This window comes from Salvelinus sp. IW2-2015, linkage group LG4q.1:29 (assembly GCF_002910315.2).
Source record: "Salvelinus sp. IW2-2015 linkage group LG4q.1:29, ASM291031v2, whole genome shotgun sequence".
Taxonomy (NCBI): domain Eukaryota; kingdom Metazoa; phylum Chordata; class Actinopteri; order Salmoniformes; family Salmonidae; genus Salvelinus; species Salvelinus sp. IW2-2015.
In genome coordinates, this window is record NC_036842.1 from 28,267,014 (window position 1) to 28,293,205 (window position 26,192).

At 43.2% G+C, this 26,192-nt stretch overlaps 1 protein-coding gene across 1 annotated transcript in view; it reads left to right on the forward strand.

Annotated features, from left to right (window-relative positions):
• Positions 1–16,530, forward strand: part of LOC111960876 (neuropeptide Y receptor type 4) — a 33,899-nt gene extending 17,369 nt beyond the window's left edge. Inside the window, 1 exon segment of the mRNA XM_070442755.1 lies at positions 14,260–16,530. Coding sequence (XP_070298856.1) covers positions 14,260–14,475 — 216 coding nt within the window. The 3' untranslated portion in view covers positions 14,476–16,530.
• The last annotated feature ends 9,662 nt before the right edge of the window (positions 16,531–26,192 follow it).

A 26,192-nucleotide genomic window follows, 5' to 3' on the forward strand; every position in this document is an offset into this window, starting at 1 on the left:
CTCTGGGTGGAGTGTGGGAGTCTCTGGGTGGAGAGCTGGGCTCTCTGGGCGGAGTGCTGGACTCTCTGGGTGGAGTGTGGGAGTCTCTGGGTGGAGAGCTGGGCTCTCTGGGCGGAGTGCTGGACACTCTGGGTGGAGTGTGGGAGTCTCTGGGTGGAGAGCTGGGCTCTCTGGGTTATGTGAGGGTCTCTCTGGGCGGAGTGCTGACTTCTCTTGGTGGAGGGCTCTCTGGGTGGAGTGCTGGGCTCTCTGGGTTATGTGAGGGTCTCTCTGTGCGGAGTGCTGACTTCTCTTGGTGGAGGGCTCTCTGGGTGTGATGTTCTTATTTGCTGGCTTCCCATAGGCCGGATGCTCTTAGTCTTTCTTCGCATATTGGCCATGTACTTTAGCACCTTTGCTAAGACGTTTGCACACCACCAATTTAGATGGACATGGTCTTGCATGAGGTGAGGGTGGATGTCTTTGTGGTGTGCCAAAAAGATGTTAGATCTTAGTGCACGTTTTCTTGAGAGCTCTGAGTTTGTTTTCTAAAATAATATTGAATGGCATATCGCAGCGCGGGAGAAGAGATGAAATGATAATTATTGCAGATGGGTATCTCTCTGTGGCCATATTGGCTATTTCTTCCATAGCTGGGGCCACACGTCCTCTCATGTTCTTTAGGTCGTTCGTTCCAGTGTGGATTTTTATTGTCTTCGCTGCTATTAAACTGTCCTCTGAAATTATTTTGAGGGCACTCTAGGGTGTGGGGCACCATATTTTTCTCACCTCCATATCAGGTAGTAGTTCTCTTCCCATAGATGTTTCCGTTGTAGTCACAGAGAATGACTCCATTCCCAGGTTGTTCTTGGAGCGTTGGTGGGAGTGTTGGTTGAGCTAGCAGAGGTGGTAGGGAGGTTGTTATTTGTTGGAGATGGATCTGAGGGGGGACGGTTGGTGTTGGGTGGAGAGGGATCTCCTGGAGAGCTGGTGGGGATGAGTGTGTGGAGCACAGTGGGAGGTGGGCTGGGGTTTGTGACCCTGGCTAGCTAATCCTTCAGAGTCCGTATGGTGTCCCCTTTTCTTCAGGTCCTTTTTTACTTCTAAAAGCTCTTTTCTCATCTCCTTGATCTCCTCTACTTTTCTCATTGTCACTGTCTTCATTTTTTATAATTTTTATTTCACCTTTATTTAACCAGGTAGGCTAGTTGGGAACAAGTTCTCATTTGCAACTGCAACCTGGCCAAGATAAAGCAAAGCAGTTCGACACATACAACAACACAGAGTTACACATGGAATAAACAAACATACAATCAATATTACAGTAGGAAAATCTATATACAGCATGTGCAAATGAGGTAGGATAAGAGAGGTAAGGCAATAAATAGGCCATGGTGGCAAAGTAATTACAATATAGCAATTAAACACTGGATGTGCAGAGGATGAATGTGCAAGTTGAGATACTGGGGCGCAAAGGAGCAAAATAAATAAATACAGTATGGGGATGTGGTAGATTGGATGGGCTATTTACAGATGAGCTATGTACAGGTGCAGTGATCTGTGAGCTGCTCTGACAGCTGGTGCTTAAAGCTAGTGAGGGAGGTAAGAGTCTCCAGCTTCAGAGATTTTTGCAGTTCGTTCCAGTCATTGGCAGCAGAGAACTGGAAGGAGAAGCGGCCAAAGGAAGAATTGGCTTTGGGGATGACCAGTGAGATATACCTGCTGGAGCGCGTGCTACGGGTGGGTGCTGCTATGGTGACCAGTGAGCTGAGATAAGGCGGGGCTTTACCCAACAGAGACTTGTAGATAATCTGGAGCCAGTGGGTTTGGCGACGAGTATGAAGCGAGGGCCAGCCAACGAGAGCATACAGGTCGCAGAGGTGGGTAGTATATGGGGCTTTGGTGACAAAACGGATGGTACTGTGATAGACTGCATCCAATTTGTTGAGTAGAGTGTTGGAGGCTATTTTGTAAATGACATCGCCGAAGTCGAGGATCGGTAGGATGGTCAGTTTTACGAGTGTATGTTTGGCAGCATGAGTGAAGGATGCTTTGCTGCGAAATAGGAAGCCGATTCTAGATTTCATTTTGGATTGGAGATGTTTAATGTGAGTCTGGAAGGAGAGTTTACAGTCTAACCAGACACCTAGGTATTTGTAGTTGTCCACATATTCTAAGTCAGAACCGTCCAGAGTAGTGATGCTGGATGGGCGGGCAGGTGCGGGCAGCGATCGGTTGAAGAGCATGCATTTAGTTTCACTTGCATTTAAGAGCAGTTGGAGGCCACGGAAGGAGAGTTGTATGTCATTGAAGCTCATCTGGAGGTTAGTTAACACAGTGTCCAACGAAGGGCCAGAGGTATACAGAATGGTGTCGTCTGCGTAGAGGTGGATCAAAGAATCACCAGCAGCGAGAGCGACATCATTGATGTATACAGAGAAGAGAGTCGGCCCGAGAATTGAACCCTGTGGCACCCCCATAGAGACTTCCAGAGGTCCGGACAACAGGCCCTCCGATTTGACATACTGAACTCTATCGGAGAAGTAGTTGGTGAACCAAGCGAGGCAATCATTTGAGAATCCAAGGCTGTTGAGTCTGCCAATAAGAATGTTGTGATTGACAGAGTCGAAAGCCTTAGCCAGGTCGATGAATACGGCTGCACAGTAATGTCTCTTATCGATGGCAGTTATGATATCGTTTAGGACCTTGATCGTGGCTGAGGTGCATCCATGACCAGAAATACTCATCATAAATGTAGATGATAATACAAGTTATACACATTGAATTATAGATATACCTCTCCTTAATGCAACCGCTGTGTCAGATTTCAAAAAAACTTTACGGAAAAAGCAAACCATGCAATAATCTGAGACGGAGCTCAGAACAATAGTAAAATTAGCCGCCATGTTGGAGTCAACAGAGACCAGAAAATACATGATAAATGTTTCCTTACCTTTGATGAACTTCATCAGAATGCAGTCCTAGGAATCCCAGGTCCACAATAAATGCTTGATTTGTTCGATAATGTCCGTTATTTATGTCCAATTAGCTACTTTGGTTAGCGCGTTTGGTAAACAATTCCAAAGTCACAAAGCACGTCCACTATAACGTGACGAAATGTCCAGAAGTTCCGTAACAGTCAGTAGAAACATGTCAAACGATGTATTGAATCAATCTTAAGAATGTTGTTAACATACATCTTGAATAACGTTCCAACCGGAGAATTACATTGACTTCAGTTGAGCGATGGAACGGAGCTGCCTCCCACGTGAACGCGCGTGGTCAAAGCGTGGTCACCTCATTGCTTTGGTTACTCATTCCTGTCTCCTTCGGCCCCCCTTCACAGCAGAGTCATCAGACAAAGTTCTATTGACTGTTGACATCTAGTGGAAGCCTTAGGAAGTGAAAAGTCATCCATATCTCGCTGTAATTTCAATGAGAGCTTGGTTGAAAAACTACCAGCCTCAGAAAAAAACAGGAAGTGGAGCTTCTCAGGTTTTTGCCTGCCATATGAGTTCTGTTATACTCACAGACATAATTCATTATGTATTATCATATATTAGCAACTATGACTGAGGAGCAGGCCGTTTACTCTGGGCACCTCTGTGCACCTTTCATCCAAGCTACTCAATACTGCCCCGGCAGCCATAAGAAGTTAACTTGGTTTTCAAAGACCTTAGAAAGGCAGGGTAGAATAGATATAGGTCTGTAGCAGTTTGGGTCTAGAGTGTCTCCCCCTTTGAAGAGGAGGATGACCGCGGCAGCTTTCCAATCTTTGGAAATCTCAGACGATACGAAAGAGAGGTTGAACAGGCTAGTAATAGGGGTTGCAACAATTTTGGCAGATAATTTTAGAAAGAGAGAGTCCAGATTGTCTAGCCCGGCTGATTTGTAGGGGTCCAGATTTTGCAGCTCTTTCAGAACATCAGCTATCTGGATTTGGGTGAAGGAGAAGTGGGGGAGGTTTGGGCGAGTTACTGTGGGGAGTGCATGGCTGTTGACCAGGGTAGGGATAGCCAGGTGGAAAGCATGTCCAGCCGTAGAAAAATGCTTATTGAAATTCTCAATTATTGTGGATTTATCGGTAGTGACAGTGTTTCCTAGCCTCAGTGCAGTGGGCAGCTGGGAGGAGGTGCTCTTATTCTCCATGGACTTTACAGTGTTCCAGAACTTTTTTGAGTTTGTACTACAGGATGCAAATTTCTGTTTGAAAAAGCTAGCCTTGGCTTTCCTAACTACCTGTGTATATTGGTTCCTAACTTCCCTGAAAAGTTGCATTTCACGGGGGCTATTCGATGCTAATGCAGAACGCCACAGGATGTTTTTGTGCTGGTCAAGGGCAGACAGGTCTGGAGTGAACCAAGGGCTATATCTATTCCTGGTTCTATATTTTTTGAATGGAGCATGCTTATTTAAGATGGTGAGGAAGGCACTTTTAAAGAATAACCAGGCATCCTCTACTGACGGGATGAGGTCAATGTCATTCCAGGATACCCTGCCAGGTCGATTAGAAAGGCCTGTTCGCTGAAGTGTTTTAGGGAGCGTTTGACAGTGATGAGGGGTGGTCGTTTGACCGCAGACCCATTACGGATGCAGACAATGAGGCAGTGATCGCTGAGATCTTGGTTGAAAACAGCAGAGGTGTATTTGGAGGGCGAGTTAGTTAGGATGATATATCTATAAGGGTGCCCGTGTTTCTGGATTTGGGGTTGTACCTGGCAGGTTCATAGATAATTTGTGTGAGATTGAGGGCATCAAGCTTAGATTGTAGGATGGCCGGAGTGTTAAGCATGTCCCAGTTTAGGTCACCTAGCAGCACGAGCTCAGAAGATAGATGGGGGGCAATCAATCCACATATGGTATCGAGGGCACAGCTGGGGGCAGAGGGAGATCTATAGCAAGTGGCAACGGTGAGAGACTTGTTTCTGGAAAGGTGAATTTTTAGAAGTAGAAGCTCGAATTGTTTGGGTACAGACCTGGATAGTAAGATAGAACTCTGCAGGCTATCTTTGCAGTAGATTGCAACACCGCCCCCTTTGGCAGTTCTATCTTGGCGGAAAATGTTGTAGACACGGCTAAGACATCCGGGTTGGCAGAGTGTGCTACAGCAGTGAATAAAACAAACTTAGGGAGGAGGCTTCTAATTTTAACATGCATGAAACCAAGGCTTTTACGGTAACAGAAGTGAACAAATGAGAGCACCTGGGGAGTGGGAGTGGGGCTAGGCACTGCAGGACCTGGATTAACCTCTACATCACCAGAGGAACAGAGGAGAAGTTGGATAAGGGTACGGCTAAATGCTATATGAACTGGCCGTCTAGCACGTTCGGAACAGAGAGTAAAGGGAGCAGGTTTCTGAGCACGATAGCATAGATTCAAGGCATAATGTACAGACAAAGGTATGGTAGGAAGAGAGTACATGGGAGGTAAACCTAGGCATTGAGTAATGATGAGAGAGATATAGTCTCTAGAGACGTTTAAACCAGGTGATGTCATCGCATATGTGGGAGGTGGAACAACATGGTTGGTTAAGGCATACTGAGCAGGGCTAGAGGCTCTACAGTGAAATAAGACAGTAATCACTAACCAAGACAGTAATGGACAAGGCATATTGATATTAGGGAGAGGCATGCGTAGCCAAGTGATCGTATGGGTCCAATGGGTGGTTGGGCTGGCTGGGGACATGGCGATTCAGACAGTTAGCAGGCCGGGGCTAGCAAGCTAGCATAAGGGCCTTAGATGGACGTCGCGATGGGGGAAAGTCTGTTTTTGCCTCCTCGTGCGGTGACGTCGATAGACCAGTCGTGGAATTAGTAGGGTTCCAAGTAGCAGAGGGGTCCAAGTCCAACTGGCAAAATGGGTATAGTGGTCCAAGAAACTGGCCGATGGATCAGCTAACAGTCCAATATACTCTAGATAGCTAGCAAGCCGCGGTTAGCAAAATGGGCATTCAGGGGACGTTGCCCCTGAGGGGCCTGTTGGGATCCTCGGGCAGATTATGTCGGTATTCCAGTCGTGAAGGATCGGCGGGGTTCCGGAGCCCTAGCCGGGAGATGGGTCTAGCATGGGCTAGCTCCAGGCCAGTTGGTGCTAGCTCCAGGACGGAAATGTTAGCCAGGAGTAGTCAACCCGGGTTGCGGTTAGCTAGCTGTGATGATCCAGATGAAAAGGTTCAGAGTTTGCGGTAGGAATACGGGGATATGGAGCGAAAAATAGGTCCAGTATGCTCTTGTTTGAAACGCGTTGTACGAACTGGCGAGAGCTTTCCGAGCTAAAGGTTAGCTGATGACCGCTAGCAGTGGTTAGCTGACTGATAGCTGGTAGCTAGTTAGCTAGCTAGCTTCAGTTGAGGTATTCCAGTTCGGAGGTAAATAGAAATACTTAAGAAAAAAAACAGATCCACACCACATTGGGTGAGGCGGGTTGCAGGAGAGTATTTTGAAGTTGAGGTTTAGGAAAAATATTAAAAAGAATGCGAAGAGAAAGATATAAAAAGATATATACATGGGACGAGACAAAGACAAAGATGTCTGACTCCTACGCCATCTTGGATTTTTTTAAATGTATTATTATTATTTTTTTTCCAGAGTTCTTCTGTCATTTCCTTTCTTTCTCTCTGATGTCAGATTTTCTATCAACCGTCTGTGTTCATTCTTCACGTGGCAGAGTTGGTCACTCAGCTGCTCCATCTCTACGTCAGTGCTGGTAGAGAGCTGGTCCAGGACTTGATCTTTTAACTCTACGAGTTCTGAGTCTAGCTGGGAGAGGCTGCCTCTCATCTGCACCACAATGAAATTGGGTTTAGGTGATGATTTGGCCATTTCTTTGACCATGTCCTCTCTGTCTTTGTTCACTGTCTTTGTTCATTGGGTTCATTGGAACTTGCTTGTGATGTTGTAATGTTGATCAGGTACTGGTCATTTTTTCCCTCTGCTTCCACCACAGATTTGAGTGTAAAAAATCTGTCTACAAAGGTGTGGAGCGCAACTTCATCATTCGCTCCCTTGAACCAATACTGTCCCATTCAGGTATATGTTTATTGTGAGGTACCTGATCTCGCTTTCTTTCTCCTGGTCCTCCAAAATCAGAATCTGCCATCCCTTTTCCAATGCCCCTTTTTGTTATGTATTTTTAGTGTCTACATAGGGCAGAGTGCCATGTCGTTGGGCAACAGGTGAAACACAGGAGGTTAGTTCATGTGTTTTGCAAATGCACATAGTGACCAAGTAATGTATCTGGGCTGTCCCTTTATTGCTTCAGTTTGTGACACCTTTTGGAATGTCCTGATGTCACAGATGGTGGATAGACAAACGGGCGTGGTGAGACTTCTACTGCTGCTGAAGTTTCCGTTGCTACTGCTCTTGCTATAGATCCAGTCGGTATTAGACAAACCTGCACGCCTGTGGGGAAAACAACCTGTAGTTACCTCATTGGCTCACAGCAAAAACTTGACCTTTTTCAAATACAATTTTCTTGTTGTCTGCTTGTTTAAGTCGATTACATAACTATATTTAAGAAAAGCACAACATGTCTAAAGATTACTTTTCAACAATGGCTGCTCCCTAGCGTTCTCACTACTTAGAAAACATAATATTGTAGTGCTTCTCTCATGCCACTTTTCATGACTGTGCTAGCAGCCACTTGAGTGAGTGCTAGCTAACAACCGACCAGAACATTAAGCTAGCCAAGACCAACAACACAAACAAACAGACTAGACTATACAGCTACAAGTAGTGAGTAGAGTTACAAACAGACTATACAGCTACAAGTAGTAGTTGAGTGGAGTTACAAACAGACTATAACAGCTGGAAAGGTAGTGAGTGGAGTTACAAAACACGACTATACAGCTAAGTGTGAGTGAGGTTACAAAGACTATACAGCTACTAGGTATTTACAATAGACTACAGTGACAGATGAGTGAGTTACAAACAGACTAATAAGTAGTGAGTAGCAGTTACACGCCAGACATATAAGCACAAGTAGTGAGTAGAGTTACAAAAACAGACTTTACAGCTACAAGTATGAGTAGAGTTACAAAACAGACTATACAGCTACAAGTAGTGAGTAGCAGTTACAAACAGACTATACAGCTACAAGTAGTGAGTGGAGTTAAAACAGACTATACAAAGCTAGAAGTTATGTGAGGTGGAGTTACAACAGACTATACAGTATAAGTAGGTGAGTAGGGTTACAAAAAGACTATTACAGCTCAACGTAGTGAGTAGAGTTACAAACAGGACTATAAGTAGTGAGTAGAGTTACAAACAGACTATACAATACAGTAGTGAGTAGAGTTACAAACAGCTATACGCTACAAGTAGTCGAGAGAATTACAACAGACTATTACAGCTACAAGTAGTGAGTAGAGTTACAGAACAGACTATTACCTACAAGTAGTGAGATAGAGGTTAACAAACAGACTATACAGCTAGAAGTAGTGAGTAAGTTACAAACAGACTAACAGCTACAAGTAGTGAGTAGAGTTACAAAACAGACTATACAGCTACAAGTTAGTGTAGTAGAGTTACAAACAGACTATACAGCTCAAGTAGTGAGTAGAGTTACAAACAGGACTATACAGACTACAAGTAGTGAGTAGGGTTACAAACAGACTATACAGCTACAAAGTAGGTAGAGTAGAGAGTTACAAACAGACTATACTGCTACAAGTAAGTGAGTATGATTACAAACAGACTATACAACTACAAGTAGCGAGTAGAAGTTTACAAAACAGACATATACAGCTACAAGTAGTGAGTAGTGTTACAAACAGACTATACAACTACAAGTAGTGAGTAGAGTTACAAACAGACTATACAACTACAAGTAGTGAGTAGGAGTTACAAACAGGACTATAACAGCTACAAGTAGGAGAGAGTTACAAACAGACTATTACAGCTACAAGTAGTGAGTAGAGTTACAAATGACTATACAACTACAGTAGTGAGTAGAGTTACAAACAGACCTATATACAGCTACAAGTAGTGAGTAGGAGTACCAAACAGACTATACAGCTACAAGTAGTGAGTAGAGTTAACAAACAGGCTATACAGCTACAAGTAGTGAGTAGAGTTCAAACAGACTATACAACTACAAGTAGTGAGTAGAGTTACAAAACAGACTATAAGTAGTGAGTAGAGTTAAAACAAGACTATACAGCTACAAGTAGTGAGTAGAGTTCAAACAGACTATACAAAACTACAAAGTAGTGAGTAGAGTTACAAACAGACATAAGTAGTGAGGTAGAGTTACAAAACAGACATACAGCTACAAGTAGTGAGTAGGAGTTACAAACAGACTATACCTACAAAGTAGTGAGTAGAGTTACTAACAGACTATACAGCTACAAGTAGTGAGTGGGTTACAACAGACTATACTGCTACAAGTAGTGAGTAGAGTTACAAACAGACTATTCAGCTACAGAGTAGTGAGTAGAGTTTACAAACAGACTATACACTACAAGTAGTTGAGTAGAGTTACAAACAGACTATACAACTACAAGTAGTGAGTAGAGTTACAAACAGACTATACAGCTACAAGTAGTGAGTAGGAGTTACAACAAGACTATACAGCTACAAGTAGTGAGAGTAGAGTAACAAACGGACTATACAGCACAAGTAGTGAGTAGAGCTTACAATGACTATACAACTACAAGTAGTGAGTAGAGTTACAAACAGACTATACAGCTACAAAGTGTGAGTTAGGGTTACAAACAGACTATACAGCTACAAGTAGTGAGTAGAGTTTGCAAACAGACTATACAATACAGTATGAGTAGAGTTACAAACAGACTATAAGTAGTGAGTAGAGTTACAACAGACCATACATCTACAAGTAGTGAGTAGAGTTACAAACAGACTTACAACTACAAGTAGTGAGTAGAGTTACAAACAGACTATACAACTACAAGTAGTGAGTAGAGTTAAAACAGACTATAACGACTACAAGTAGTGAGTGGAGTTACAAACAGACTATACAGCTACAATAGTGAGTAGAGTTACAAACAGATATACAGCTACAAGTATTGAGTAGAGTTACAACAGACTATACAGCTCACAAGTAGTGAGTAGGAGTTACATACAGGACTATACAGCTACAAGTAGTGAGTAGAGTTACAACGGACTATAACTCCTCAGTTTTTAGTGTAGAATAGATTACCACATATGACGTAGTGTGTAGAGTTACAAACACAGACTTTACACGCTACAGTAGTGAGTGATTACAAACAGACTATACAGCTAAGTAGTGAGTAGAGTTACAAAAAGACTATACAGCTACAAGTAGTGGAAATGGAGTTACACAACAGGAATTAATTTAGCTAGATAAGTATGAGTATTCACAGATATAAAGCTACAATGTAGTGAGTAAGTTTTTACACAGTACTACTAGTGAGCTCAGCTACGAAGTATTTTTTAGTAGAGTTACAAACAGACTATAGATAAATGTGGGTAACTATCCATACGTTTTTTAGGGCTACAATGTAGGTTAGTAGAGTTACAAACAGACTTTACAGCTACAAGTAGTGAGTAGAGTTACATAACAGACTCAATCTACAGTGTAGTGGAGTTTAGAGTACAGACAGTATATACAGCACGAATTTAGTGAGTAGTGTATCAGAGTTACTATGCTACAAGTAGTATGAAGTGTAGAGTTACAAACAGACTATACAGCTACAAAGTAGTGAGTAGAGTTACAAACAGACGATACAGACTACAAGTAGTGAGTAGGGTTACATAACAGACCTTATACAGCTACAAAGTAGTGAGTAGGTTTACAAACAGACTATAAGCGTGCTACAAGTAGGAGTGAGTTACAAACAGACTATACAAGCTACAATAGCGAGTAGAGTTACAAACAGACTATACAGCTACAAGTAGTGAGTAGTGTTACAAACAGACTATACAACTACAAGTAGTGAGTAGAGTTACAAACAGACTATACAGCTACAAGTAGTGAGTAGGGTTACAAACAGACTATACAGCTACAAGTAGTGAGTAGAGTTACAAAACGACTATACAGCTACAAGTAGTGAGTAGAGTTACAAATGACTATACAACTACAAGTAGTGTAGAGTTACAAACAGACTATACAGCTAAAAGTAGTGATAGGGTTACAAACAGACTATACAGCTACAAGTAGTGAGTAGAGTTACAAACAGGCTATACAGCTACAAGTAGTGAGTAGAGTTGCAAACAGACTATACAACTATCAAGTAGTGAGTAGGAGTTACAAACAGACTAAAGTAGTGAGTAGAGTTATACAAACAGATCCATACAGCTACAAGTAGTGAGTAGAGTTACAAACAGACTATACAACTACAAGTAGTGAGTAGAGTTACAAAACAGACATACAGCTACAAGTAGTGAGTAGAGTTACAAACAGACCATACAGCTTACAAGTAGTGAGTAGAGTTACAAACAGACTATACAGCTACAAAGTAGTGAGTAGAGTTACTAACAGACTATACAGCTACAAGTAGTGAGTAGGTTACAACAGACTATACTGCTACAAGTAGTGAGTAGAGTTACAAACAGACTATACAGCTACAGGTAGTGAGTAGAGTTACAAACAGACTATACAGCTACAAGTAGTGAGTAGATTACAAACAGACTATACAACTACAAGTAGTGAGTAGAGTTACAAACAGACTATACGCTACAAGTAGTGAGTAGGGTTACAAACAGACTATACAGCTACAAAGTAGTGAGTAGAGTTACAAAAACGGACTATACAGCTACAAGTAGTGAGTAGAGTTACAAATTGACTATACAACTACAAGTAGTGAGTAGAGTTACAAACAGACTATACAGCTACAAGTAGTGAGTAGGTTACAAACAGACTATACAGCTACAAGTAGTGAGTAGAGTTGCAAACAGACTATACAACTACAAGTAGTGAGTAGAGTTACAAACAGACTATAAGTAGTGAGTAGAGTTACAAACAGACCATACAGCTACAAAGTAGTGAGTAGCGTTACAAACAGACTATACAACTACAAGTAGTGAGTAGAGTTACAAACAGGACTAGATGACAACGTAACAAGTAGTGAGTAGGAGTTACAGAACAACTATACGACTACAAGTAGGAGTGGAGTTACAAACAGACGTATACAGCTACAAGTCTGGGTAGAGGTTACAAACGAGACTATACAACTACAAGTAGTGAGTAGAGTTTACAACACAGGCTATACAACTACAGATAGTTGTGAGTAGAGTTACAAACAGACTATTACAACTACAAGTAGTGAGTAGAGTTACAAAACAGACTATACGACTACAAGTAGTGAGTGGAGTTAAACAAGACCTATACAGCTACAAGTAGTGAGTAGAGTTTACCATAAGACTATACAACTATAAGTAGTGAGTTAGAGTTCAAACAGACTATACACTACAAGTACGTGAGTAGAGTTACAAACAGGACTATAAAGTAGTGAGTAGAGTTACAAACAGACTATACAGCTACAAGTAGTGAGTAGAGTTACAAACAGACTATAAGTAGTGAGTAGAGTTACAAACAGACTACAAGTAGTGAGTAGAGTTACAAACAGACTATACAGCTACAAGTAGTGAGTAGAGTTACAAACAGACTATAAGTAGTGAGTAGAGTTACAAACGAACTGTACTAAACAAGTTAAATGTCTTACTTTGATGAAATGTTTTAGCCTAGTTGGACACAGCGTCCCAACATTTCCCACTTTGCCACACCGAATAGCCTGAATCCAGAGGGCTCTTCTCACAGGCTATATTTCGCCATGTGGGAGCATTGCGAACCATAGGTCGGGATTTTTTACTTGGCTACATGCACATTGAACAACACAGCAGCTTTTCGGCATGTTTTATTATTTCTGTATAACAAAAAAATCGACAACGAAGTTGCCTCTTTTACAATGGGGGTCAATAGGAAAGACTGTTGGTTTGTGGGCGTGGTCGAGGGGAATTCATTATTACCTGAATAACGACTGGGACTATTGCTGATAGTTCCATTGTTATTGTTTTGGTTTTTGTTTGAATTGTTTTTGTTTGAAATGCCTGTTTTAAAATCAACAAGCCAGGTGCAGATTTCCCTGGGCCCAGATTCACAAAACCTTCTTAAAAAGACATTTCTTCTTAACTGCCATTTTTTCCTGAACTATAGACTTACGAAGAAAATTAAGCAAAGTTGATATTTCTCAAAAAGGTTATTGGAAATGTTCTTGCGCTATTTCTTATGTTTCTCCTTAAGCAAAAAGTTTATTGAAGGTTATTGAAAATAACGTTTTTAGATTTGTCTTTAATTCCAAGATAGCTAAACCCTGGTCTTAAACTCAGGGTAGTGAGAGAATACGCTCACGAAAGCAATTGAACATGTTTTATTCACTCACAAACTTCATCTGAAAGATTCAGTATTGATTATTTTAAACCCAATAACATGTTTAGAACAGTAATCTCAGTAGGAAATATGCTAACATGATTGCCATTGCTAGCTAGATAGCTAGCTAAATCAGTTGCCTGGCAACAAACATCTTAAGAAGATTTGTAATAGAATATTTGAGAAGTTTGTAAGAAAATCATTAAATCTTAAGATATTGTTGAGGAATTGCACTAACTTCTTATGAAGTTATTTTTTTCTTTTCTTAAGAAGCTTCTCTACTGAGTAACCAATTTGTTTACAGTTTGTTTGCAGTTGTTTACATTCCAAAAAATGAATGCTTTAGAATCCATGTATCACCTCTGTTATTTTCTCAACTGTTTTGTGCAAGGGGCGCTTGTTCCTTTATATCTCTATTCTAGGGTCCTGGGCCTGTGGTTGGCTCTCTTTTTTCCACATTTGGTCCAGTTTTGATTGTAGTTTCCCGGTTAAAAGCAGGACACAAGATGCTGTGTCCTTGTTCTTGCTCTTGAAAAGCATGTCTTCCCTCTGTCCGAACAGCCCGGAAGGTTGAGAGCAGTAGTGAGAGTGGTAGTGCTAGTTACCTTCCTCTCTTTCCCAGAGGGTTAGGGTAGCGGTAGTGAGAGGGGTAGCTGAGTGATGTGGAAGTGCTAGCTGCCTTCCTCTCCCAGAAGATTTACAGAGAGGGACTGGGAGAATTCCTCAAGAAAAGCTTGAAAGGATTGAGTGGGGTAGAGAGGGGTGGAGTGGAATTGAATGAAATTTAATCAAATCTAATTTAACTTAACTGAATTGAATTTAAATGAACTTAACTCAACTGTATTGATTAAAATGTTGGAAATGTAAATGTCATTACAAACATATTAAGGTGCTGGTGGTCTGCATTTAAACTTTGTCTACACACACACACAGGTGTACGGTTTCCTGAACAGTAACTTCCAGAGGGAGTTGAAGGCCCAGCTGCAGCGCTGCCACTGTGGTTTGGGGGCGCCAGAGAGCTACGAGAATTTCCCACTCTCTACCGTTGGCAGCGAGGGGATCACCAAGATGTCGATGCTGAACCGGGCAGGGTCAATGAGCATCGCGCCGCCGCCACGGGCTGAGCCAAGTGTTAGCATATGCAGCTAACGGCTAGCCGACAGAGCTAGTGGCTAATGCTAATGGCTAAGAGCTAATGGACATTGTGTAGTGTGTACAGCTGTCAGACAGGATGTAAACAACAAGGGTAAAGTTCATATCAAGCAAGCAGCTAACAGACAGAACACCCCAATGGACAGAACTAATAGAGAGCCGCTAACGCTAATAGAGAGAGAGAAAGTGGAACTAAGCAGCTGGACTGACAGTCAAAGACAGAGCTGGTTGGCCCCAGTCTCCATAGAGATCGGTCCATTTCTGAATTCCTACAAAGCATCGCAGGCCCCGCAGAGTATACAGAATGCACTTCGCTAAAAGCAAACAAACAGATCCATACAGCTAATCGACAGAGCAGCTCATGGACAGATTGCACACATGCAGCTACGCTCGGTAGCAAACCTCTGGAGAGACTGCGGCAGAGAGCCTGACAGAACCAGGGACGCGTGGGCTCTGTTTTAATGGTGATGATGTATTTCTGAGCTAATTCAGCTTGTCCCCAGAAAAACTGTCTTCACCAGAGATTGACATCATCCTGGGGTGTTAAGCTGTTGTCAAGCCAGTCAGAAAGATGGACAGACTGTCAGTCAGTCAGACAGTCCATTCTGAACTCAGGGCTGCCTTGAGCTCTAATCCAAATCAAATTTGATTAACCACATACACATATTTTTCAGATGTTATCACAGTTGCAGCGAAATGATTATATTTGGTACTCCATCAGTGCAGTAATACCTAACAATGCAAAACTAAATACACAAATCCCTTAAAATAAATAAAGAGAGAAAGGTAGAAATATCAGAGCCATGGTCAAAGTTCGGAATATATATACATTGCCGTTCAAAAGTTTTAGAACACCTACTCATTCAAGGATCTTTCTTTATTTTTACTATTTTCTACATTGTAGAATAATAGTAAAGACATCAAAACTATGAAATAACACATATGGAATCATGTAGTAACCAAAAAGGTGTTAAACAAATCCAAATATATTTAATATTTGAGATTCTTCAAATAGCCACCCTTTGCCTTGATGACAGCTTTGCACACTCATGGCATTCTCTCAACCAACTTCATCAGGTAGTCACCTGGAATGCTTTTCCAACAGTCTTGAAAGAGTTCCCACATATGCTGAACACTTGTTGGCTGCTTTTCCTTCACTCTGCGGTCCTACTCATCCCAAACCATCTCAATTGGGTTGAGGTCGGGTGATTGTGGAGGCCAGGTCATCTGATGCAGCACTCCATCACTCTCCTTCTTGGTCAAATAGCCTTTACACAGCCTGGAGGTGTGTTTTGGGTCATTGTCCTGTTGAAAACAAATGATAGTCCCACTAAGCGCAAATCAGATGGGATGGCGTATTGCTGCAGAATGCTGTGGTAGCCATGCTGGTTAAGTGTGCCTTGAATTCTAAATAAATCACTGACAGCGGCACCAGCAAAGGACCCCAACACCATCACACCTCCTCCATGCTTCACCGTGATAACCACACATGCTGAGATCATCCGTTCACCTACGGTTGGAACCAAAAATCTCAAATTTGGACTCATCAAACCAAAGGACAGATTTCCACCGGTCTAATGTTCATTGCTCATGTTTCTTGGCCAAAGCAAGTCTCTTCTTCTTATTGGTGTCCTTTAGTAGTGGTTTCCTTGCAGCAATTTAACCATAAAGGCAAGATTCACACAGTCTCGTCTGAACAGCTGATGCTGAGATGTGTCTGTTACTTGAACTCTTTGAAGCATTTATTCTGGCTGCAATCTGAGGTGCAGTTAATCGCCGATTTCTGAGACTGGTAACTCTAACAAACGTATCCTCTGCAGCAGAGGTAACTCTGGATCTTCCTTTCCTGTGGCGGTCCTCATGAGAGCCAGTTTCATCATAGCGCTTGATGGTTCCCAAGCTCCGAGCTCCCGAGTGGCACAGCGGTCTAGGGCACTGCATCTCAGTGCTAGAGACGTCATTACAGACCCTGGTTCGAGTCCAGGCTATATCACAACCGGCCGTGATAGGGCGGTGTACAATTGGCCCAGCATCGTCCGGGTTAGGATTTGGCCTGGGTAGGCCGTCATTGTAAATAAGAATTTGTTCTTGACTGACTTGCCTAGTTAAATAAAGGTTAAATGGTTTTTGCGACTGCACTTGAAGAAACTTACAAAGTTCTTGACATTTTCCGGATTGACTGTCCTTCATGTCTTAAAGTAATGATGGACTGTCATTTCTATTTGCTTATTTGAGCTGTTCTTGCCATAATATGGATTTGGTCTTTTACCAAATAGGGCTATCTTCAGTATACCACCCCTACCTTGTCACAACACAACTGATTGGCTCAAATGCATTAAGAAGGAAATACATTTCACAAATTAACTTTTAACAAGGCAGACCTGTTAATTGAAATGCATTCCAGGTGACTACCTCATGGAGCTGGTTGAGAGAATACCAAGAGTGTGCAAAGCTGTCATCAAGGCAAACGGTGGCTACTTTGAAGAATCTCAAATATAAAACTTATTTTGATTTGTTTAACACTTTTTTTGGTTACTACATGATTCCATATGTGTTATTTCAAAGTTTTGATGTCTTCACTATTATTCTGCAATGTAGAAAATAGTAAAAATTAAGAAAAAGCCTTGAATGAGTAGGCGTGTCCAAACATTTGACTGGTACTGTATATACTGTGTATATAAATATATATATGAAATGGTGTGTATAGGCAGTATGGACAGTATATGAATAGAAAAGGAATGTACAACAGTAGAATGAGCCTTGACAGGAATACAGTATACATATGAAGTGTGTAAAACATTATGTAAACATTTTTAAAGTGACCAGTGTTCAGTGACTATATACATAGAGCAGCAGTCTCTAAAGTGCATGGTAGACTACCTGGTGGCTCTCAATGGAGTATCTGTACAAGTTTGTGAAGGTCTTAAGAGCCAAGACAAATTCCTTCAGCCTCCTGAGGTTGAAGAGGCACTGTTTCACCACGCTGTCTGTGTGAAGGGACCATTTCAGGTTGTCAGGGATGTGCATGCAATTGAACTTGAAGCTTATATGACAGCTGTCTCTCTAACGTCAGAATAACCCTGTTGGCACTGACAGCCCTTCCTCTCAGTCACTGTCTCTCTATGACAACAGTAGAAAAATCTATAAGCTATTCACCAATCGGAGATTAGTCTGAAATACGCTGATACTTCTGTCTGAGAGAGAGAGAGAGAGAAGTGAGAAGAAAGAGAGAGAGAGAAGTGAGAAGAAAGAGTGAGAGAAGTGAGAAGAGATAGAGAGAGAAGTGAGAATAGATAGAGAGAAGGGGGATAGATTGAGACCGAGTGAGAGAGTCAGAGAGAGAGATAGAGGGGGGGTTAGATTGAGACCGAGAGACGAGAGAGAGAGAGAGATAGAGAACGAGACAGAAAGACAGAAAGAGAGAGAGGGGGGGGGGTTAGATTGAGACCAAGAGACAGAGAGAGAGAGATAGAGAACGAGACAGAAAGAGAGAGAGAAGATAGAGAGGATAGAGAATGAGACAGAAAGAGATAGAGAACGAGACAGAAAGAGAGAGAGAGATAGAGAGGGGGGTTAGATTGAGACCGAGAGACAGAGAGAAAGAGAGAGAGATAGAGAACAAAACAGAAAGAGAGAGAGAGAGATAGAGAGGGGGGTTAGATTGAGACCGAGAGACAGAGAGAGGAGAGAGAGGGAGATTGAGAGACAGACAAAGAGCGAGAGACAGAGAACGAGACAGAAGAGAGGGGAAGGTAGATTGAGACCGAGCGAGAGAGACAGAGAGCGAGAGCGAGAGAGAGAGAGAGATCTATTACTATTACTGTTAGTCCCACCATTTATTTATATATAAATATATATATTTTGTGTATATATATACATAATAATTTTATTTAAATTTTCGATATGTATACTTTGACAATGTAAGTAATAATAACTTGCCATGTCAATAAAGTCAATTGAATTGAATTGAGAGAGAGAGAGAGAGAGAGAGAGAGAGAGAGAGAGAGAGAGAGAGAGAGATGAGAGAGCGAGAGAGAGAGATGAGAGAGAGAGAGAGAGAGAGAGAGAGAGAGAGAGAGAGAGAGAGAGAGAGAGAGAGAGAGAGAGAGAGAGAGAGAGAGAGGAATAAGGACACCATGCAGTGCAGGTTGGTGCTGGGGTGCTGGGTGTCCAGCAGTGAGCCAGGGGCTAGAGTGTGACTGACAGCTGTTTCTGGCTGAGAGAGGGAGTCCCGGGTGCTGCTGACACATTGCAGACAGATCACAGACACACAGAGCAGGCTGACTGGATTGGCTGTCTGGTCTACTGGCTGTCTTGCTGGCTGAGGGGCTGGCTGGTCTACTGTATATCTGTCTGGGTGGCCGACTGGCTGGCTGGCATGTTGGCTGGCTGGCTGGTCTAATGTTTACTGTATCTGTCTGTGTGGCTGACTGGCTGGCTGCCTGGTTTGCTATCTGGCTGGCTGATCTACTGTACATCTGTGTGGTTGGCCGACTGTCTAGCTGGCCTACTGTAAATCTTCATCATGAATCCACATCAACCTTATGATTGTACAAAACTGTGGAAATGATGTAAACCAAATAATATATATATCTCATATCTGATTTTATATTTAAAAAGTATATTTTCGTTGTGGTTCCTGAGGCAGATTCTTCTTCTTCTGTGTTCCATTTTTTACACTTGATTTTGTGCATCTGTAATTTCAAATATGGAGTGTTTTTGTTTTAAATTTGGCTGGTTTTAATGGTCCAACCCTATTGTTTGTAATGTCTTGTTAATTGGTGTTGGACCCCAGGAAGATAAGCTAGCGTTATGGCGTTAGCTAATGGGGATCCTAATAAAAATGACAAATCCCTCGTGTATGAAATTATCTTTAGCTAATTAGCTGTGGTGTGTGTTGTGTTTCGGTGTGTGTGTGTGTGTGTGTGTGTGTGTGTGTGCGCAGACCCTCTTAGCTGTGTGTTCACAATATAATCACCTCAGCCCCTTCTCATTGGCTCCTGCCCCCGGGCAGTGAGGCCTGATTGGCTCTTAGCCCCAGGCAGTTTCCTGCTTAACTAGAGCCAATCATGTGTCAAAATGTATGCTGCTACATACTAATGTGTTAGCTAGGGTATGTTCAGAAACAACCCTGGGCCCTGAGTGCTGAACTACAACAGTAGACTACTGCATATATGAACTCACCACTGAAGTAGGAGTGATACACAGGTGGTCACATCATGTTGACTATGTTACAGTCTATCTGGTCATGCTATTGATGCTCAATACTCCTAGATCACATACTCACATAGCTCCAATATTCTTTAATGTCATGGTGATTGGGCTTTCAGGATAACATATAGGAATCTGAATGTATGAAGAGAGTCTAAATGTTCACAGATAGTTATAATGATGAAAAAACGTTACAACCGTTAATCGGTGGTGGAAAAAGTATGCTATGGTCATACTTGAGTAAAACTAAAGATACCTTAATAGAGAATTACTCAAGTAAAAGTGAAAGTCACCAAGTAAAACACTACTTGAGTAAAAGTATGTAAGTATCTGGTTTTAAATGTACTTAAGTACAGTGGTGGAAAAATAACTAATTTGTCATAAGTAAAAGTAAAAAGTTAAAGTAAATGCTATACATCAAATTCATTTTATTAAGCAAACAAGACATCACGTTTTTTTCTTTACTTTTTTTATACAGACAGACATGGGCACACTCCAAAACAGACATTTATAAATGCAGTATTTGTGTATAGTGAGTCTGACAGATCCGAGGCAGTAGGGATGACAATGGGTTATATTGGTAGGTGTGTGAATTGGACCATATTTCTGTCCTGCCTGAGCATTCTAAATGTAAGGGAGTGAACGTTATTTATAATAATAGTTACATGGAGATAATCTGACTTCTGAAATAAAAATAGATGGCCCTCCCTTCAGCAAAATATATTTGACCTAAATCCTCCCTGAACGCTTGAAAAAAAAAGTGACCCTCCCCTATACCCAAAATAAGAATTAAACCATGTGGATAGCAGAGAACATGTCTGTCTACCTTTTACCCTCACTTCATGGACAGACCAGAGCCTTAGATATGCAGTTTTAGGTTTTCAGTTTTTGTCTTGTTACATTGCAACGAAGAGGTTTTTATAGCGTATAAGGCTGTGGGCCAGAAGGTTGTGGGTTTGCAGACATCCATTTTACAAGAGTAGAGGTGGAAAGATCTCCTTTATAGTAAAAGCATTGCATGAATCTATCATCGTATTTGCAGGTCCAAGAAAAAAATACCTTTTATAAACAGTTCATGCAATTCTACATAATTTTACATATTAGCAGAATCTTTTTTTAATGCCACACAAATTACCAAAATTATAGGCTAATAATGGACAGAGAGATAGGCCTATGTGTTCATCTGACAGGCTAATAATGGACAGAGAGATAGGCCTATGTGTTCATCTGACAGGCTAATAATGGACAGAGAGATAGGCTATGTGTTCTCTGACAGGCTAACAATGGACAGAGAGATAGGCCTATGTGTTCATCTGACAGGCTAATAATGGACAGAGAGATAGGCCTATGTGTTCATCTGACAGGCTAATAATGGACAGAGAGATAGGCCTATGTGTTCATCTGACAGGCTAACAATGGACAGAGAGATAGGCCTATGTGTTCATCTGACAGGCTAACAATGGACAGAGAGATAGGCCTATGTGTTCATCTGACAGACTAACAATGGACAGAGAGATAGGCCTATGTGTTCATCTGACAGGCTAATAATGGACAGAGAGATAGGCCTATGTGTTCATCTTATCATATTCTCCAATGCCAAATCATGTTAGTCTTGTTTGCAACAAAACTGGCCCTGTATGCAAATAATTAAATCTGAGACTTCATTTGGAATCTGAGAATGGTATTTTCAAAAGTTAGGCCTACCTTTCCACCCGAGTGGAAACCACAATGAGAGAAGGTCTTCAACACAAGTGCTAACCTAAAAGCTGCCTGGGTTTAAACATCTTCTATTGTACAGAAAGTGAATAGCTTAATCAATTGATAGTGACAGAATTAGATTACTTCCCAAGCAAAGTACATTTTTTGTCTCCTTGGCTATAGCAGGTTGTAGCTCAGCCTCTGAATGTCAAAGAATTGAAACAATGATATTGCCACGTCTTTCTCGGCTATTTTACAGCTTGTTTCTAGTATCGCAGACCAAATCAAAATCAAATGTATTTATATAGCCCTTCTTACATCAGCTGATATCTCAGTGCTGTACAGAAACCCAGCCTAAAACCCCAAACAGCAAGCAATGCAGGTGTAGAAGCACGGTGGCTAGGAAAAACTCCCTAGAAAGGCCAAAACCTAGGAAGAAACCTAGAGAGGAACCAGGCTATGAGGGGTGGCCAGTCATCTTCTGGAATAGGGTTAGAGGCAGAGAATCCCAGTGGAGAGAGGGGAACCGGCCAGGCAAAGACAGCAAGGGCGGTTCGTTGCTCCAGAGCCTTTCCGTCCACCTTCACACTCCTGGGCCAGACCACACTCAATCATATGACCCACTGAAGAGATGAGTCTTCAGTAAAGACGTAAAGGTTGAGACCGAGTCTGCGTCTCTCACATGGGTAGGCAGACCATTCCATAAAAATGGAGCTCTATAGGAGAAAGCCCTGCCTCCAGCTGTTTGCTTAGAAATTCTAGGGACAATTAGGAGGCCTGCGTCTTGTGACCGTAGCGTACGTGTAGGTATGTACAGCAGGACCAAATCGGAAAGATAGGTAGGAGCAGCACACTGCAGGGCATTACAAAGCGTTGTTATAGATTACTTTATATAATCGGATCAGTTTATATAAACTAACTATGTCATACCCTCTCATACCCCCCCCCGATTCCAGTCTTGGTTCTAACTTAACAGCTCTTCTGTCACGATCGTCGTCAGGGTGGAAATAACCGGACCAAGGTGCAGCGTGGTGAGCGTACATTTCTCTTTATTATGAATGTCGCCAACAAAACAAGAAACAACAGAAACGAACGTGAAGCTGACTAGGGCTATACAGGCCACTAACACAGACAACTACCCACAACTAAGGTGGCAAAACAGGCTGCCTAAGTATGATTCCCAATCAGAGACAACGATAGACAGCTGTCCCTGATTGAGAATCATACCCGGCCAAAACATAGAAACAGAAAACATAGAAATAAAGAAACTAGAATGCCCACCCTAGTCACACCCTGGCCTAACCAAAATAGAGAATAAAAGCCTCTCTATGGCCAGGGCGTGACAGTACCCACCCCAAAGGTGCCTGACTCTATAGGGGAGGGTCCGGGTGGGCATCTAATTCGATGGCGGCTCCGGTGCGGGACGCAGACCCCGCTCCACCTCTGGCTCCCCCCACTTTGGTGGCGCCTCTGGACTGGGGACCCTCGCTGCAGGCCCCGGACTGGGGACCCTCGCTGCAGGCCCCGGACTGGGGACCCTCGCTGCAGGCCCCGGACTGGGGACCCTCGCTGGAGGCTCCGGACTGGGGACCGTCGCTGGAGGCTCCGGACTGGGGACCCTCGCTGGAGGCTCCGGACTGGGGACCGTCGCTGGAGGCTCCGGACTGGGGACCGTCGCTGGAGGCTCCGGACTGGAGATCGTCGCTGGAGGCTCCGGACTGGGGACCGTCGCTGGAGGCTCCGGACTGGAGGCCGGCGCTGCAGGCTCCGGACCGCGGATCAATACTGGAGGCTTTGTGCCATGGATCCTTATTGCAGGCTCCGGGCCATGGACCATCACTGGAGGCTTCGTGCCATGGATCATCACTGGAGGCTTCGTGCCATGGATCATCACTGGAGGCTTCGTGCCATGGATCATCACTGGAGGCTTCGTGCCATGGATCATCACTGGAGTGAGGAGATGTCTGGACAGCCTGGTGCGTGGAGCTGCCACAGGGCTTACCAGGCTGGGGAGACATACAGGAGGCCTGGTTCTGGAGCAGGCACGAGGACTCACCAGGCTGGGGAGACATACTGGAGGCCTGGTTCTTGGAGCAGGCACGCGGATACACTGGGCGTGGAGGCGCACTGGAGGTCTCGAGCGTAGATGCCAACCGTCCTGGCTGGATGGTTAGCCTTCGTCCGGCAAAGCAGGGAGCTGAACAGGACGCACTGGGCTGTGCAGACGCACGGAGACACAGTGCGCAGAGCGGCGCAGATCTCCTGGGCCGTAGAGACGCACTGGCGGCCAGATGTCTGAGCCGGCACCATCCGTCCTGGCTGGATGCCCACTCTAGCCCGGCCGATGCGGGGAGCTGGAATGTAGCGCACTGGAGACACCGTGCGCTCCACCGCATAACACGGTGCCTGACCAGTACCACGCTCCTTACGGTAAGCACGAGGAGTTGGCTCAGGTCTGAATCCTGACTCTGCCACACTCCCCGTGTGCCCCCCCCCAAACAAAATTTGGGAGTGGCATCCCGGTCTTTCGTGCCAGCTGTGACCCTGTGTAATCCTGGGCCCTTTTTCTCGCTGCCTTCGCTTTCCTCGCTGCTTCCACCTGCTCCCAGGGCAGGCGATCCTTTCCCGCCAGGATCTCCTCCCACGTCCAGGATCCTTTCCCATTCAGGATCCTTTCCCATTCAGGATGTCCTCCCATGTCCATTCCTCCTTACCACGCTGCTTGGTCCGTTTGTGGTGGGTAGTTCTGTCACGATCGTCGTCAGGGTGGAAATAACCGGACCAAGGTGCAGCGTGGTGAGCGTACATTTCTCTTTATTATGAATGACGCCAACAAAACAAGAAACAACAGAAACGAACGTGAAGCTGACTAGGGCTATACAGGCCACTAACACAGACAACTACCCACAACTAAGGTGGCGAAACAGGCTGCCTAAATAAAGAAACTAGAATGCCCACCCTAGTCACATCCTGGCCTAAACAAAATAGAGAATAAAAGCCTCTCTATGGCCAGGGCGTGACACCTTCAATGACATGAAGGTTGGCTGTTTTTAAAGAGTGCATGGTGGGTGGAGGAATTGACCGACAAAATCTATGGATATAGCAGCCTATAGCCTAATTTCATCTGTCAAACCGATAGGCCTACCTATTATTTCTTAAATTAGAAGAAATAGGCTCCAACACAAAGCCCTCTTGTTGTTAGTAAATTCCAATTAAAATGAAGACTGTTGAAATGAATTATTCCTACTCTAATTTGCCTACTTTCAGCACCATGAGCTGTCCATTTCCCATTGATTGTGACGCGACTGCTGCTTCAAGTTTCAGCACCACAAAGTACATTTCTAAAAACTGGCTTATTGTGAGGTCAATAACTGTGATAAATACATCATGGGCAAGAAACAAATTGTTTTTAATCAAATCTATTATAGTAGTAACAAGCTATCAAAGTTGACCGGTCCTGCGCCTTCTCCTCAAACTGAACAGAACATAAGCTATAGGCTATTTGGAAGAAGCCTTTGACTCTCCTAAACTGACAGCGTAGTCATACACAGCACAGCCATTAGTTAGGCTGCACACTAAAAACAATTGGATCAGCAAGAGCAGAGCATTGTTGGAATATCCATTGCAGTGTGTAATGCAGCCTAGTTGTATTTACACCGTCTCAGCAGCTATCTTATAAATATAACTGTGCTCTGTGCTTCCCCGAGCATGCACTTCGTAGCCTAAAGCCTATAGGCTGTGGATCATTTAATAGAGACCGCACTAAATAGCCTTCAGACGCACTTGATATTGCACGCCCAGCGGAGAATCAGAGATGAGGGGCGGCATCGGGCACACATCTATATATAGCCTAATAAGCAACTCATTCTAAAACTGAAAAATATAGAAATTTCATAAATTACAAATGACATGACCCTCCCATTCGCTGTTCTTGCAGGCTTTACTCAGGCTTACTGTCTTCTGACAAATGACTGTACAGCTGTAAAAATAATTACCTAAATACTACCTAGAAATACTGTGGTGAGAAATATGGTACTGAAAAACGGCACATGCTTAAATTGAAGTGCTGGGAATGCCCCGGCATCATAGTTGTTGTTTATGTTCATATGTCTAAATAAGATATCCGGAATTGAAATTCATTGTTCAGAATAGATATCATTATAGTGTATGTACTTCCAACAACCTTCACAGAGTAAACACTACACACGGGCAAACACACACACACACATACAGGAGATAGGACTGCTCTCACCAGCTGTTCAACTCCCATGAGAGGGTGTTTAGTGCCCCAAAACATCACAGCAACTCGACATGACAAATTTGATTCGACATCTCTGGATGATTTCCTTGCCAGGAAGATACTGTTTAAACCCTAAACTCCAAGGGCTAAACACACACACATACACACAGTAACAATCTGACACTGACACACAGTCACACACTGACACACAGTCACACACAGTCACAATCTGACACACAGTCACACACTGACACACAGTCACAATCTGACACACAGTCACACACAGTCACAATCTGACACACAGTCACAATCTGACACACTGACACACAGTCACAAGTCACAATCTGACACACAGTCACAATCTGACACACAGTCACAAACTGACAAACAGTCTCACACATTGACACACAGTCACACACAGTCACAATCTGACACACAGTCACACACTGACACACAGTCACACATAGTCACACACTGACAGACAGTCACAATCTGACACACAGTCACACACTGACACAGTACACACTGACACACAGTCACATAGTCACACTGACACACATGGCGC